The sequence below is a fragment of the Lepidochelys kempii genome, chromosome 2 (assembly GCF_965140285.1).
Source record: "Lepidochelys kempii isolate rLepKem1 chromosome 2, rLepKem1.hap1, whole genome shotgun sequence".
NCBI lineage: Eukaryota > Metazoa > Chordata > Testudines > Cheloniidae > Lepidochelys > Lepidochelys kempii.
Window position 1 is genome coordinate 16,447,399 of NC_136381.1, and position 15,793 is coordinate 16,463,191.

General features: G+C 42.2%; 1 protein-coding gene across 4 annotated transcripts in view; it reads left to right on the forward strand.

Annotated features, from left to right (window-relative positions):
* The window catches only part of DNAAF11 (dynein axonemal assembly factor 11), a 51,597-nt gene that overhangs the window by 33,249 nt on the left and 2,555 nt on the right, over nucleotides 1–15,793 (forward strand). For 3 of the 4 annotated variants that reach the window (XM_073330107.2, XM_073330110.2, XM_078851421.1), the window contains 2 exons: nucleotides 871–966; nucleotides 10,049–10,134. In XM_073330107.2, coding sequence (XP_073186208.2) covers nucleotides 871–966; nucleotides 10,049–10,134 — 182 coding nt within the window. Of the gene's footprint in view, nucleotides 1–870; nucleotides 967–10,048; nucleotides 10,135–11,810; nucleotides 12,194–15,793 lie in introns of those variants that run through there. The other variant, XM_073330108.2, reaches the window with a different exon arrangement.

Here is a 15,793-nt window from a genome sequence, read left to right on the forward strand (position 1 = left end):
TTGGGCCTTTCTGGCTTGTAACTTCAGTTAGACCAAAAAAAAAAAAAGGCATAGGTCTAACTGATTGGTAACCACATAGGTCTGAATAGAAATCAATAGTGTCATTAGGTTAGGAAATAAACATAAAAGTTCAAAAGTACTCACAAGCCCTTTTTAAAATGTATTACTCCAAGTGGTGTGTAACCACACAGAAAAAAGCCACTTACCACACTGATGCTATTTGTGACTAAGACGTGAACTGGGGAGGTATGAACAGTGAAATATACTGGATTCTCCTCTCACAACTTTTTGACACCAAAATAACTTCACCGTTATTCAAGTAGAGACACTGCTTGTTTATGCCAGGTAAAGTGAGACTAGAATTATACCTACAATTTGTAATTTACAGTGGACAGAGAAAACTGGATGTATATTCTGCTGAAAGTCCCTCTTAAGAGACCTTCCATTTTCTGTCTTTTTTGGTGATTTTCAATTTAAATTGAAAACCAGAATCCCTATTTATAATTAAACCAATTGCACAAGCACAAATTTCAAAATTACTTAGACTAACAGTCTATTTCAGACATTCTCATTTAATTGCTAGTATAACTCAAACATCATTTCATATCTTTCTTAAAAGTGTTACTTTTCTATTACAGCAATTCAGGTATGCATATTATATATATTATACACACACATATATTGTAAATGAAGGTTGTTTAACATGCAAATCAGTCATTTGGAATAGTATTATAGAATATATATTACATGATAGGATTCAGAGCTATCCTACTCTTCAGATCAAAGTATATGTTAATGGTATTTCTGTATGTTGTCTATCTGGGTAAACAAATATTTTAATACGATATATTCTATCCTATTTTCCTTTAGCCATTTCAACTTGTGCTTCCTGCAGAGGTGAAGCCAGATAGCAGCTCTGCTAAAAGATCTCAGACAACTGGACATTTAGTTATCAGCATGCCAAAGGTATGTAAATTCATTTGGACAGACACCATACAAAGCTACTTATATATCAACAGTACTTTGAGAAACATTTATAGATTGTACCTGAAATATGTTACTAGCTAATGGAATAAGGTCAACATTTACTGTCAGAACTCATATCTATTAGAAAGAGCTTTACATACAGACAGAATAAATCATGTGGTTCAGACCTAAGATTTTCTCTTTCTTTCTTTCTTTCTTTTTCTTTTTAAGTTTTACAAAAAATAATCCTATGAGAACTGTTTAACTATTCATTTAAAACAAAAACTGCAGTATTTAGTATTTAAATATTTCATGAAGAATTTGCAGTCCACACAGAGAAGGGTTGTGGTTGCTCATGAGGACCAGAAAATTAAAAAAACAACAACAAGGAGTCTTTGTGGCACCTTAGAGATTAACAGATTTATTTGGGCATAAATTTATGGGCTTATGCCCAAATAAATTTGTTAGTCTCTAAGGTGCCACAAGGACTCCTCGTTGTTTTTGCTGATAAAGACTAACACAGCTACCTTTCAGAAAATTTAAACTGACTATAGATAGACAAGTCTACTTTCTACTCTAAGCTGAGTGAAATGAGAAAAATACTTTAAAACATATGAATGCTTCGCATATATATGATGCAGACTACATTACATTACGGCCCAAGTATGCTGGTCCAGCCAACCTTTGTTTGGCACAGGACTGCTGGGTTGGGGCAGAGTTACCTTTGTGCTTCCCTATCCTTTTAGCATAAATTAGAGCATCGCTGAAGCTGCTGTGACTTACCATAGCCAGGATTGAAGGATGACTGGAGAACTAGGTGCTCTGGCCACACCCCTTGCATCATATGACATGCTCTTATGCTGTGCAGCCAGTAAAAGATGGTGTTCGAACTGGCTATGCCAGCTATTCACTGTCCTGGGCATCCTCTTACACAAGAGGAATCCCCAGCTGCCCAGCTAGGGCAGTTTTCCCTTTCCCATGATTCATTGCTAAGGGGATGCAAGTAGGGGTTGAGGATCTGGCCCTATATTTAAAATTCTTTCAGGAACCATAAGCTATGATGGTAGCCGTAAGATAAAAACTGTATTTTTTAATGTCTTTTATTCTAACAAAGTTCTTCTTAAATTTTTATTTCTCTTACTCTAGTTCCATGTCTTAGATCTAGTCTGTTTCCCTCAAGTTGCACGCCATCTGTCCTCCCCTGCCTGGAGAGCCCCTCATTAACTCATATACTGTAGCTCTAACAACAAGCTTACAGCTTCACCAATAGCTGGAAGTATGCCTATGATTTCACTCCCTTGATCAAGATTCACATCTTGATAATGTTCAAAATGCACTTAGATGAAAGCCTGATAAATTTGTGCTTTTCTTAAATTGATTTCTTTGAAACTTGGGCTCTGACATTAGGCATCTTGGTTGATGCACCTTCTGAATGTTTGTTTGAACAGTATGACTTCTGCATAGATATTCACTTATCCTTTCAATTTTTTAAAATACTAATACATGCCTATCCTATGCCCTTGGTCTCCTTACAATATATTAAAAGGTACAATATCCCAGATAGTCTCTAAATATATTCAAATATACTGTCTAAAATTACCTGCCAAGAAAGCCAGTCCTACATATGCTATGTGAATATTCCCTCTTTAATATTACAGTTTGGATTGTATTTACCCTGTGATTCGCTTTGTGTTTTAGCCAAGTTATTTACATGAGGGTTTGGAATTACTAAGTGCCTTGATCTTTAAGGGTGAAATTCAAGCTGCCAGATCACAGCAGAATTATGAAGAATGGGGAAGTCTGCTGAATAGAGGGCCAGAGAACAGGGAAGCTGCACGGCCCCCTCCACATTTCTGTGCCATGCTTATGCATTTGTCCACTCCACACATGTGCGTGTGAGACAGGAGCAGGATGCTGTAAGGCATGCTGACCCCTGTTGCCAGTGGGTCCAGAAACTGCATGGATCCACTGGCCTGAAAATGCATGTATGATAGGAGCAGCTTCTCTGCCCATACCTCGCAGCAGTGGCTGCTCAGCAGATACACACTGGCTACTCTATGTTGCAGTGACAGATTTCATTCTTCATCCTATGCACATGTAGCAGAGCACATAGCTTGTTTAGCTGGGATGTAGACTATTTTCCAGAATTACAGGAGCCCTACTCACACTATGGAGACATACCCCAGAAGGCATCTCTGGGCTTTTTCAGGTGTTTTAAAAGCATAATTAATAAAGGTTAGCAACACTATGGAGAACACCAGCGAGGCTCATTTAGGCTAATATAGCTGAGATCATCAGCATTACTTGTGAGTATTCATTTGGTAATATCTAGCTTAATATGCATTCCCAGAATAAAAATTGAGAGTTTATGCAGAGTTCTCTCAGGATGTGTCAGTGATAAGGCAAGCCTAATAATTATCCTGCACTATGTTTAACCTTTGTATTCTAGATTTACAATTATTTCCAAAAGAAAATGATTTGCAACTAGATAAATGAGCTAGCAAATTCTTTACATTACTGAAACTTAAAACATATTATATAATCTAAGTAAATAGGCTTCTTCCCTGTAGGCTTTCTGTAATACTCTGGAAAGGCCAATCACAGTAGTGACCTGATCCAAAGCCAGTTAAGTCAATAAGAATCTCTTCATTGTCTTCAGTGGGCTTTGAATCAGGCCCCTAACACCTTTCAACACTCATCATCCTCCATTCTGTTCATAGCTTTCAGTTCTTTTAAAAGCAAAAATAAATGAGCCTTTGTCTTTCTCCTCTGTGACCTTGGTGTAACTCAGATTCTGGAGAGAATAAATTCCACATGAAGTAAAAGAAAACATTTCATGTTTCCAGTCACATTGCTGTTAATTCTGAGAATTATTATCCTTGCTTCTTTTGCAGCAAGGATAATAATTTTCAGTATATTTTCAGCTTGTACTAAGCAGATCCCTTTCTACATCCCTCTGAACAATTATATTAAAATAGCTCTCTTTTCTATTCTCTTGCAAAGTCCTCCAGCTGTCTGAATAGTCCAAATAATAGCAATAACAATTAACAGAAATCTCCTCTTTCAGAATCAATGTTGATAAAGTATAATAGTTACGAATTAATTTTTAAAATTTGTGTGTGGTTATTTACAAACATCATAATATTTTTCCTCAAGTGATTGTCCACATGTATTCCATAACTGGTGCACATGTGCCACATGCATGTAAGATTGGATTCTTTTCAAATAACAGCATCCGGTCGGGCTGTGCCTTTGTTTTGAATACTCTCACTCTTCATAGCTGAGGGCATAGAGGACTGAGTGGCTGGACTGCCCTCCAAGTCTTTCTTACCACCTGTGGCAGAGAAACAGAACCCTTACAGAGTCCGCATCTCTGCCCAATGTGTGATTGTTTATGTTTTCTGCTTGTTAGGAGTGTTCCGTAGTAAAGTTAGTTTAGTTTAATTAAACTAGTTGGCCGAAAAGAAGACAAAATCTTCAGCTTTGGGGGTGCCTTTTATACCTGACCCTGGTGGACATGGCAGAGACGAAACCCCCAGCATTCAAATCCTGTCCCTCCTGTGAGGCAGCTATTCCCATTGATGATGAACGCCCAAAGTTCCTCTTCTCTCCCAGTGAAGCACAGATTCCAGATAAGTGCTTGATATGTGCTTTTTTCAAAGAAGGCACACAAAGCGAGGAAATCCTGCCTAAAATTCTTCCACTTGGAGAGATTCATGCGGTCATCCTCTGAGCCCAAGAGGAAGAAGACTGACAAATAGGCCCCGACCGTCTCTGTGAGTGCTTTGGTAAACCATGGGTCCACTCTGATCTTCAGGGCTCATTTCTCATGAAGAGAATTCCACCTATCTCAACCCTATCTTCTAAGAAGAGAGAAAAGAAAAATCACTTCTCCTAGGGTGGCCATCCACTTCAAGCACACCCAAAGATATCAGTCAGAACGTGCTCAGACTCATGGGTCATCTGGCCTCCTGCAACTGCGTGAAGCAGTTTGCCCAATTTTACCTATGATGCATGCAAGGGTGGTTGAGATCAGTGTATCTACCCTACAGACACCACATAGACATGATGGTTGTGATTCTATATGAAGTTCTCTCTTAGTTAAACTGCTAAAAGGATACTCTACACTTGTGCAGTGGAGTACCAGTCTCCCCACCCCTACCTACCAAGCTGTTGGTGACAGACACTTCCTCTCTCAGATGGGGAACTCATCTGGACTACCTTCCAAATCAAAGCCTGTAAGTTCCTGGAGCTAGGAGCCATTTGATTACGATGCACGGTGTATCGGCCCATGCTTCAAGGACCTGCAGCAGTGTAGTACATCTACAAGCAGGGAGGGCGTGGACATCCCCACTCTGCCAACAAGCAGTCTGTCTATAGAAGTAGTAAATTCATCATCGCATCACACCAGTGGCTCTGCAACTCTCAAGCTTACAAAACTCCCTAGCCAACAAGCTCAGCAGGCAATACTCAGACAATGACAGGTGTCCTGCGGAACATCTTTTACAAGTGGACTATCCAAGAATCTGGCTGTATTTTAAAGAATCTCTATTGAGGTTACAGGGACAAACCATCCCGATGTGTAGAAAGAATAGTAAATATGGCAGGCGACCAGCTTGGCTTAACAGTGAAATCCTTGCTGACCTTGAACACAAAAAAGAAGCTTACAAGAAGTGGAAAATTGGACAAATGACCAAGGAAGAGTATTAAAATATTGCTCGGGCATGCAGGAGTGAAATCAGGAAGGCCAAATCACACCTGGAGTTGCAGCTAGCAAGAGATGTTAAGAGTAACAAGAAGGGTTTCTTCAGGTATGTTAGCAACAAGAAGAAAGTCAAGATAAGTGTGGGCCCCTTACTGAATGATGGAGGCAACCTAGTGACAGAGGTTGTGGAAAAAGCTAATGTACTCAATACTTTTTTTGCCTCTGTCTTCACGAACAAGGTCAGCTCCCAGACTACTGCACTGGGCAGCACAGCATGGGGAGGAGGTGACCAGCCCTCTTTGGAGAAAGAAGTGGTTCGGGACTATTTAGAAAAGCTGGACGAGCACAAGTCCATGGGGCCAGATGCGCTGCATCTGAGAGTGCTAAAGGAGTTGGCGGATGTGATTGCAGAGCCATTGGCCATTATCTTTGAAAACTCATGGCGATCGGGGGAAGTCCCGGAAGACTGGAAAAAGGCTAATGTAGTGCCCATCTTTAAAAAAGGGAAGATGGAGAATCCTGGGAACTACAGGCCAGTCAGCCTCACCTCAGTCCCTGGAAAAATCATGGAGCAGGTCCTCAAGGAATCAATTCTGAAGCACTTACAGGAGAGGAAAGTGATCAGGAACAGCATGGATTCACCAAGGGCAAGTCATGCCTGACTAATCTAATTGCCTTCTATGATGAGATAACTGGCTCTGTGGATGAGGGGAAAGCGGTGGATGTGTTGTTCCTTGACTTTAGCAAAGCTTTTGACACGGTCTCCCACAGTATTCTTGCCAGCAAGTTAAAGAAGTATGGGCTGGATGAATGCACTATAAGGTGGATAGAAAGTTGGCTAGATTGTCGGGCTCAACGGGTAGTGATCAATGGCTCCATGTCTAGTTGGCAGCCGGTATCAAGTGGAGTGCCCCAAGGGTCGGTCCTGGGGCCGGTTTTGTTCAATATCTTCATAAATGATCTGGAGGATGGCGTGGATTGCACCCTCTGCAAGTTTGCAGATGACTCTAAACTGGGAGGAGAGGTAGATATGCTGGAAGGTAGGGATAGGATACAGAGGGCCCTAGACAAATTAGAGGATTGGGCCAAAAGAAATCTGATGAGGTTCAACAAGGACAAGTGCAGAGTCCTGCACTTAGGACGGAAGAACCCCGTGCACGGCTACAGACTAGGGACCGAATGGCTCGGCAGCAGATCTGCAGAAAAGGACCTAGGGGTTACAATGGACGAGAAGCTGGATATGAGTCAACAGTGTGCCCTTGTTGCCAGGAAGGCCAATGGCATTTTGGGGTGTATAAGTAGGGACATTACCAGCAGATTGAGGGATGTGATCGTTCCCCTCTATTCAACATTGGTGAGGCCTCATCTGGAGTACTGTGTCCAGTTTTGGGCCCCACACTACAAGAAGGATGTGGAAAAATTGGAAAGAGTCCAGCGGAGGGCAACAAAAATGATTAGGGGACTGGAACACATGACTTATGAGGAGAGGCTGAGGGAACTGGGATTGTTTAGTCTGCGGAAGAGAAGAATGAGGGGGGATTTGATAGCTGCTTTCAACTACCTGAAAGGGGGTTCCAAAGAGGATGGATCTAGACTGTTCTCAGTGGTAGCTGATGACAGAACAAGGAGTAATGGTCTCAAGTTGCAGTGGGGGAGGTTTAGGTTGGATATTAGGAAAAACTTTTTCACTAGGGGGGGGTGAAACACTGGAATGCGTTACCTAGGGAGGTGGTGGAATCTCCTTCCTTAGATATTTTTAAGGTCAGGCTTAACAAAGCCCTGGCTGGGATGATTTAGTTGGGGATTGGTCCTGCTTTGAGCAGGGGGTTGGACTAGATGACCTCCTGAGGTCCCTTCCAACGATGATATTCTATGATTCTATGAATAGACTTATTTGTCATGAACCAGAACAACAAGTGTCTGAAGGGGTCCAACCCAGACTCACTGTTGGATGCCTTCCTCATTCCTTGGGCATCAGACTTCATTGTATGCATACCCACCTATTCCATTAATACTGAGGGTCCTGAGGAAGGTCAGACATGCTGCAGCATGATCATATTGGTAGCTCCTGCATGACCCACACAGTTTTGATATTCAGACATGATGAATCTATCAGCACAGCCCCCAGCCAAACTTCCAGAGCCACCTGATGTGATAATGCAGAGCAAAGGCCAGATTGGTTGCTGGCTGGCTGACGGTCATGGTCAGATCCTGCTCCATGGATGTCCATATCCATTCTTGTTTGTACTAGAAAAGATTCCACTAGACTGACTTGTGTAACAAAATAGGAAAAGTTTCAGAGTAACAGCCGTGTTAGTCTGTATTCGCAAAAAGAAAAGGAGTACTTATGGCACCTTAGAGACTAACCAATTTATTTGAGCATGAGCTTTTGTGAGCTACAGCTCACTTCATCGGATGCATACCGTGGAAACTGCAGCAGACTTTATATACACACGGAGATCATGAAACAATACCTCCTCCCACCCCACTGTCCTGCTGGTAATAGCTTATCTAAAGTGATCATCAAGTTGGGCCATTTCCAGCACAAATCCAGGTTTTCTCACCCTCCACCCCCCCACACACAAACTCACTCTCCTGCTGGTAATAGCCCATCCAAAGTGACAACTCTCTACACAATGTGCATGATAATCAAGGTGGGCCATTTCCTGCACAAATCCAGGTTCTCTCACCCCCTCACCCCCCTCCAAAAACACACACACACAAACTCACTATCCTGCTGGTAATAGCTCATCCAAAGTGACCACTCTCCCTACAATGTGCATGATAATCAAGGTGGGCCGTTTTGGGATCAGAAAAACACGTACTCCAGCTACAAACCTCAATACCAGCTAGTTTGGATTAAAGTCTTAAAGCATCTGAGACTTTCCATCCATTCCAGAAGAGTCCAGTCCACTTGGCAGCTATTTGTGTTCATCCTGTTCCTATTGAAGGTCACACAGTCTTCTCACACCCCACAGTTGCTACATCTCTTAATTGTCTAATTCATGTCTTTCTTCCAATCAGAGAGACTCCACCTTCTGGAACTTCAACACTGTGTTATTGGCATTCATGTCAGCCATCTTTTGATCCTAAGACAACCTGTTCTTTATGTCACCTGTCTATGAAACCCACCCTCTTAGTGGATATCTCTTCAGCCCAAAGAATAGGAGAGTCCCAAACCCTCATGGCAGGACTTCCTTGTACAGTATTTCGGAAGGACAAGGTGACACAAAAGCCTCACCCGAAGTTCTTGCCTAAAGTTGTCTCTGACTTTTTCACCTGAATCAAGACATCCATCTGCCAGTTTTCTTTTCCAAGCCTCATACTAGTCAAGGGGAGGTGAAGCTTCACATTTTGGATGTTGTCCAGTCCTCTTACTATCTGGACAGGACAAAACTATTCAGGAGTTCCCTAGACTGTTTCTGGCCTTTGCTGACAGGATGAAAGGTCAGTCAGTATCTACCCAAAGACTATCTAAATGGGTTTCTGACTGAATCAGAACTTGTTATGTGATAGTTCACTTGAAACCACCGTAGATTAGAACCTACTTTTGCTCAAGCAGCCTCTGCAGCTTCCTAAGGGGCACCTTAGAGATTTGTAGAGCAGCTACTTGGAGTTCAAGTCGTATCTTAATCCAGGACTACTTGGTAGGTGGCTCCAAATCCAATGCTCAGTTTGGCAGAGCTGTCTTTATTTCAGTAGATTCTGAGCACTCGCTTCCAAGCAGAGGTCACTGCTTGTGAGCCACCAGAAATTGAAATACACGTGGGCAATCACTCAAAGAAGAAAGAATGGATTACTTACTCTACAGTAACTGTAGTTCTTATAGAGATGTGTTGTCTACATTTATTCCATGACCTGCCCTCCTTCTCTGCTCTTATAGATCCTAGATCATCTGGATTCCATTTTAGTGAAGGAATTGGTTCAGATGTGATCACGTTGTTAAAAGCTCAAGACAGTCAGAAAAATATTACATAAAATGTTCGTGTTTCCACAGTTCTTTATTTAAAAGATTGTTTAAATGCTTTTGCGCATAAATCCCAGGATATGTTGTTTCAGAGTAGCAGCCGTGTTAGTCTGTATTCGCAAAAAGAAAAGGAGGACTTGTGGCACCTTAGAGACTAACCAAATTATTAGAGCATAAGCTTTCGTGAGCTACAGCTCACTTCCTCAGATGCATATCGTGGAAACTGCAGCAGGCTTTATATATAAAGTATAAAGCCTGCTGCAGTTTCCACGATATGCATCTGAGGAAGTGAGCTGTAGCTCACGAAAGCTTATGCTCTAATAAATTGGTTAGTCTCTAAGGTGCCACAAGTCCTCCTTTTCTTTTTGAGGATATGTTGTGACAGCTCTGGTTATGTATTTTTATTCCAGGTTCAAGAAATAATTATGGCTAACCGAAAAACACCCACTTTGGTCAAACCTTCTGACAGCAACAAACTGCAGACAAATATAAAAAGGTAACTTTGCTTTTTCTTTCTTTACAGCCTATATGTTTTTGCACATTAGTTATTTACTCATCAGGCTATTGCTGCCCAGTGAGTATATAATCGTTCAAAGTATGAAAATATTGATTTGTACAAAGTAACACTTTACATAAAAGCTTTAGACAAATGGTCTGTCCAGTACTGTTTATAAAGTGATCTGTTCCAAAAACAGAGCCAAAAAAGAGCTTATTACTACAGAGCAGTTGTGTTCCATCAACTGTCATTCAGACTATTAAGCTAGAATGCAGTAAAACCAAAATCTTTTCTCAAGAATTGCCTCTATAGATCCTCTACTCTGCAGCACAAGTCCTAGAACTACCCAGAAAGCAATTACTTTTGGGACTGTATAACAAATCCAAATGATCAGTGGAAAGTTATGTAGGCACTACAGTTGACCTACTGCACAAATCTCCACTTTTTTCCCCCTCCATCACCATAGGCAGTGGTTCTGGGAACCAATGCATCATATCAGCCCATTCTATGTTGTAATAAAAGCAGTGTTTGGTAGCAGTTTAAAAGTTCATTTTTAAGGTTAAAAATAACTTGTTAGTTTGTAGTAGATGTTGTTTTGAGTTTAATTCCGCTATTGCTTGGTTTCATTCTGTTCTAACATGGTACATCCAGATAAAAAGTCTAGGTATAAATAGTGTCTGTCATGATAATAGGATGTCTATCATGGACCTGCACACCCAGGTTTCTGAATAGTCTTACATAGGAGCATTCCCTATGATACTCTCATGTTGCACTGGATTTACCCCTTGGCTTGTATTACTGCTGATAATGCAGGAAACCTTTAGTACCCAGCTGTCTTTCTTCTGTTCAGATTATCTCAACGGAATGAACTCCCTCCCAATCTGGGACAGCTGTGCTCTAGAATCCAAGAAGCCAGTGCTCTTACCTAGAAACCCAAGGGTTCAAATCTATTAGCAAAACCAATTAACAGAGCTTCTGTTCTAAATTCGTATGAAAAAGCAGCAGCATGGATCCTGGACACTCTTCTTGAGCCCAGTGTATGGAACCAGTGGGCAAATAGTACTGTAAGGGCAATGAATGTTTAATTGTCAAGTAGTAGTGGTGAGGTACAGCTGCAAGGGCACGTCTTTTTTTAGATTACATGCATAACGAGCAGAAGATAGAATCATTACAGAGAAGGTAAATACGTCTAGACGTTCCTTGTGAGCTGCAAGCAATGCACTTAGCAATCAAGCAAAAGTGTGGCAGTGGCTAGGACAATCTGTTAGCATTGATGACTGAGGACTTCTAATTTCTTTCAGGAGGTCCATAGCAAAGTGTATTGGACTTCCCTTTTTAGAAGCAATAGATCTTTTCAGCAGAAAGACAAATGAGACCCTAGAGACACTCAAGGAGCCCAGTCAACAGCCAAGTTTCTTCTTTAGGAAGAAATATACCATCCTTCTTTAGACACCTGCTAGCACAGTCATCTCAGTTCCAAGTGTTTCAAACCAGTCTTCCTAAGCACCATGTGAGCTTTCAACAGGTGGGTGATCCTCTTTAGCTCCTTTGGTTCCACCTGCATAGTAGAGCATTAGACAACAGTTAAAGTGGACATCCCTGAGGCCCTGCACTAAATCTGGGTATAGAATCCAGTCATTTTTCATTTGGAAACCATCTTTTTTTTTTCCTTGCAGCCTTAAGTGAAAGAAGGTTCGTCGGTGGTATGGGAAGGAGGCATACAGTGTGGCCTTTCTATAATTTCTGATACCTGATGATCCAGAGATACTCCATGCCACAAGGATAACAAGTTGTGTCCACAAAAAGGGAATCTGGGACTCAATCCAATTGATAATATTCTCCTAAATCCCCACAATACTTTTTGTAAACATGCCTTTTCTGAGTGCAGATATTGATTTACTTTGTTGGAGGCAAACTACACATTTACAATCAAAACGGAAATAGGAAAGAGGTACTTTGAATGTACAGAGCTTATCAAGAAAAGAAAAAGTTTTGACCCCTGTAGCTGACAAGTAGCTACAGTAACTATCCAGACATTAAAGAATCCTGAATAGCTGTCTCTTAGATTACAGGAGAGCATTCATTACAACAATTACACTTGAGGATTACAGAACTCTCAGCTAAATTCTTCTTCACAAACATACAATCTGTTAGACCACAGTGTTTGAAAACCTCTTTAACTCTGCTATCTTGAATACATGATAATACAGTCATCACTTCTGCTACCTACACAAGATCTATTCTGAGATTTTATACAAAACTACTATTTATAAAGGGAACATAAAATTTTCAGCAATTAAAGAGACAACTTTTCCTTTTTGGTGGGAGGAGTCAGAGGTTCAGGTTGGAAGTAAGGCAAAAATAAGTTTTAACTCCCCTCTCCCCCCAAAAAACACCTTTGAACATACAAGCATGCACACCCTTGAATCTCCTTCAATATCCCATGGGAGGATTTATTTAGCTTGTTTCCACTGGAATTCAGGAAAATCCTGGGACTGTTTCTATTGGACTTTGGGTCAGTAACATTTTGCTTTTAAATATCCAAAAACCTTAATTTGGGGCCACATTTGACATGATACCATCTCTTTAATCAGAAGAGCAGATTGGGCAGGAGAAACCATAAAATGCTGCTTCAGCACACGAATTCCTCGGGGCAGAAAGCTTGCAGATGAGGCCTCATAGTAGCAGAGGAGCTGTGCACCACCAGCCACTTACTGAGTATTTGGAGAGGTGTATTTCAGTCCAAGTGTGCTTGTTCCAGCTTCAACTGTGGAATGGTAAAGACTCCTACAGCTGGGTCAGGGCCTTTTAAACAACAGGGTTACTGTTACAAAGTGATTACTTACCAGGTATATGAACTTGGACTCCTGGAGCGCCGGTCGGGCAAAGTGGGGCAAGCCCCTGTGTCCCGACCCTGTTCCCCAGGTGGAGCACCAGGCAGAGCAGAGCAAGCCCCTGCGTCCTGACCCCGCTCCCCGACTGGAGCACCTGGCAGGCAGGCAGAGCAGGGCAAGCCCCCTGCGCCCTGATCCCGCTCCTCAGCTCAAGCACCGGGCAGGTGAACAAAGTGTGGCAAACCCCTGTGCCCTGACCCCGCTCCCTGGCAGGAGCATTGGGCAGAGCGGGTTGGGGCACCAAGGCGCCTAAATTTGCTGGGGCCATTGGGCACAGGCCCCATTTTCCCAGCGGCTAATCCGCTACTGATCTCTGAAAGACTATATTAGAAGAAAATGGTTTATGAATCATCTGCCAAAATATGGAATACATACCATGCTTTGTTGAGTGGGACAATGAGAAGCCAGTAAGACTCAATGGTATAGAGTTGGTTTGTGTGACAATTTAAATACCTTGGTTCATTGTTGAGCCATAATGGGAATGTGGATGCAGATGTTAGGGGCTGCTTTGAAGAGCGCTTGGTGTAAATGTAGGGAATTGACAGAATAAGAGTATGCCAAGTAAACTAAGGAACAAAGTATATAAGGTCACAATAAGGCCATCATGACATGTGGGTTGGAATTCTGGCCAGTGAGGAACAGAGAAGAACAACTATTTCACACAGACAAACTGAGAATGCTCAAGTGGACGCTGACTAAGATTAGAGTTGACATGCTACACAATGAAATGGTATGAGCCATGATTCAGTAGCCCCCCCCCCATCACAGAGAAGCTGAGGGAGTAATGACTGAGATGGCTAGGTCATGTGAGACAGTGAGGCGTGGGATGTGTTGGCCAGAGACTACAAGAACTAATAGTCATGGGTCAAAAACCACAAGGAGGATCTAGAAAAAGGTGGTTCAAGATGCTCAAGGAGGACCTGAAGAAGGTTGGTGTCAGCTTTGAAGACACACTTGGCAAGAACACTTGGAGATGAAGTACACAGAGCCTCTGATCCCAGTTAATGGGACTCGGTGAAGAAGAATCAATCACAAATTACTGGGAATGGGTTAGAGTTTTTCTGTTTTTTCTAACTGAGGGTGCCCCCTGCTCCCTCTAGTCCTCCCACACAGGAGGCATCCAGAATGTAGACGTAGTGCTCCTTTAAAGTTATAATAGGAATTAATTTACATCACACATCTTCTAAACATTTTCAGATGATTAATCCATAAAATAGTTTTCTTCTTAACCAGTGTGCTCCAGTCCACTGATGTTTATTCAAAGGAAGAGATTTATTTCTATGCATGCCAACAAATTAGCTGTTTAATTTAATTAGTTATTTTTAAAATGCTAGGTCTAAATATGACACTGCAGAAAGTATAAGAACACTTAATCTCTGCTGATGGAGTGATAATGATATCAATGCGTTCATTAAGAAAACAACAAATTATGCTAAGCGTTATTTCAAAAACATCCCTAACATGGATTGAATGAATGTATTATGCATTCTAGTTTTTACTGTGCTTTGAATAATGGCTTTCTATAAAGTTCTAACGCCTGTCAAAAATCTTTAAGAATCATATTGTCAAAAGTAATAAGCACCAGACATACACAGAACACTCAGTTTAAATATAATGTATTTGCTTGCTAAAAAAATGTTCTCTTCATTTCTGCTTTCCAGGGACTGCATTCCTGATCTGTTCCTGGCAAAAGCATCACACAGACAGATGAACCCTTTATTCCCCCCCTCCCGATTTGAAAGTATTCTGTCTTCTCATTGGTCATTTTGGTCAGGTGCCAGGGAGGTTATCTTAGCTTCTTAACCCTTTACAGGTGAAAGGATTTTGCCTCTGGCCAGGAGGGATTTTATAGCACTGTATACAGAAAGGTGGTTACCCTTCCCTTTATTTTTATGACAGGTACCAATGTCTCTTCTGGTACCTGAACAGCTGGTGTGGACAAGATCTATGTCCTCTCAGCACTGCCAGTGGCACTGAGCCGGTTGGCACCACCGGATTTCTGGCACTCAAAGGACCTCTGCGTAACTGATGTTCTGGAATCTCCTCTCCTCAGTACCAGGACCTCCGCACCAAGTCTCCACTCAGCACAGGAGTCTTTCCTGCTTCCTTGCCATGCTCCCCCAGTCTCCAGTTCAGACTCAGATAGTGAACCAGAGAACAGGATATCACAGTACTCCTCCCAAGCCCTTTATGGTGCCCGATTCCAGCAAGCATCCCGGGCATATCTTCAGATGGCCCCAGTGCTGCTGTCCTGGTACGGCCATCCATGGGTACCACCACCAGGCTCCGTGCCATATTAGAAGCCCTGGCCTGCATACTGCACCCAGGCCTCTCAGGCTTCTAGTCCCACCCATGAGTCCATGAAACACATTTCCTCGGCCCCAGCAACCAAGACTTTGGAGTCCCTAGAAGGAATCTTGGAGAAGTGTGAGGGCGACGTTCAGAATGAGGGGAACCCAAAAACTATATCCTCCTCTTCCCCAGACGAGTCTGTCGTGCCTCTTCCACCATCCCTCTTCCACCATTCCTCTTCAAAAGTAGCCCTCCCTATGAATGAAGCCCTTCTTGACCCCTTGAGAACAATATGGCAGACCCCAGCATCGGTCACACCGACTTACAAGCAAACAGACAAAAAGTACTATGTCCCGGTGAGAGAAACAGGGTTCCTCTTCTCCCACCCTCCACCCAACTCCATCATGGTGGATGCTGTCAATTCTTGTGGCCATCAACACCACATGAGGTCCACTCCCTACGATAGGTGCTGA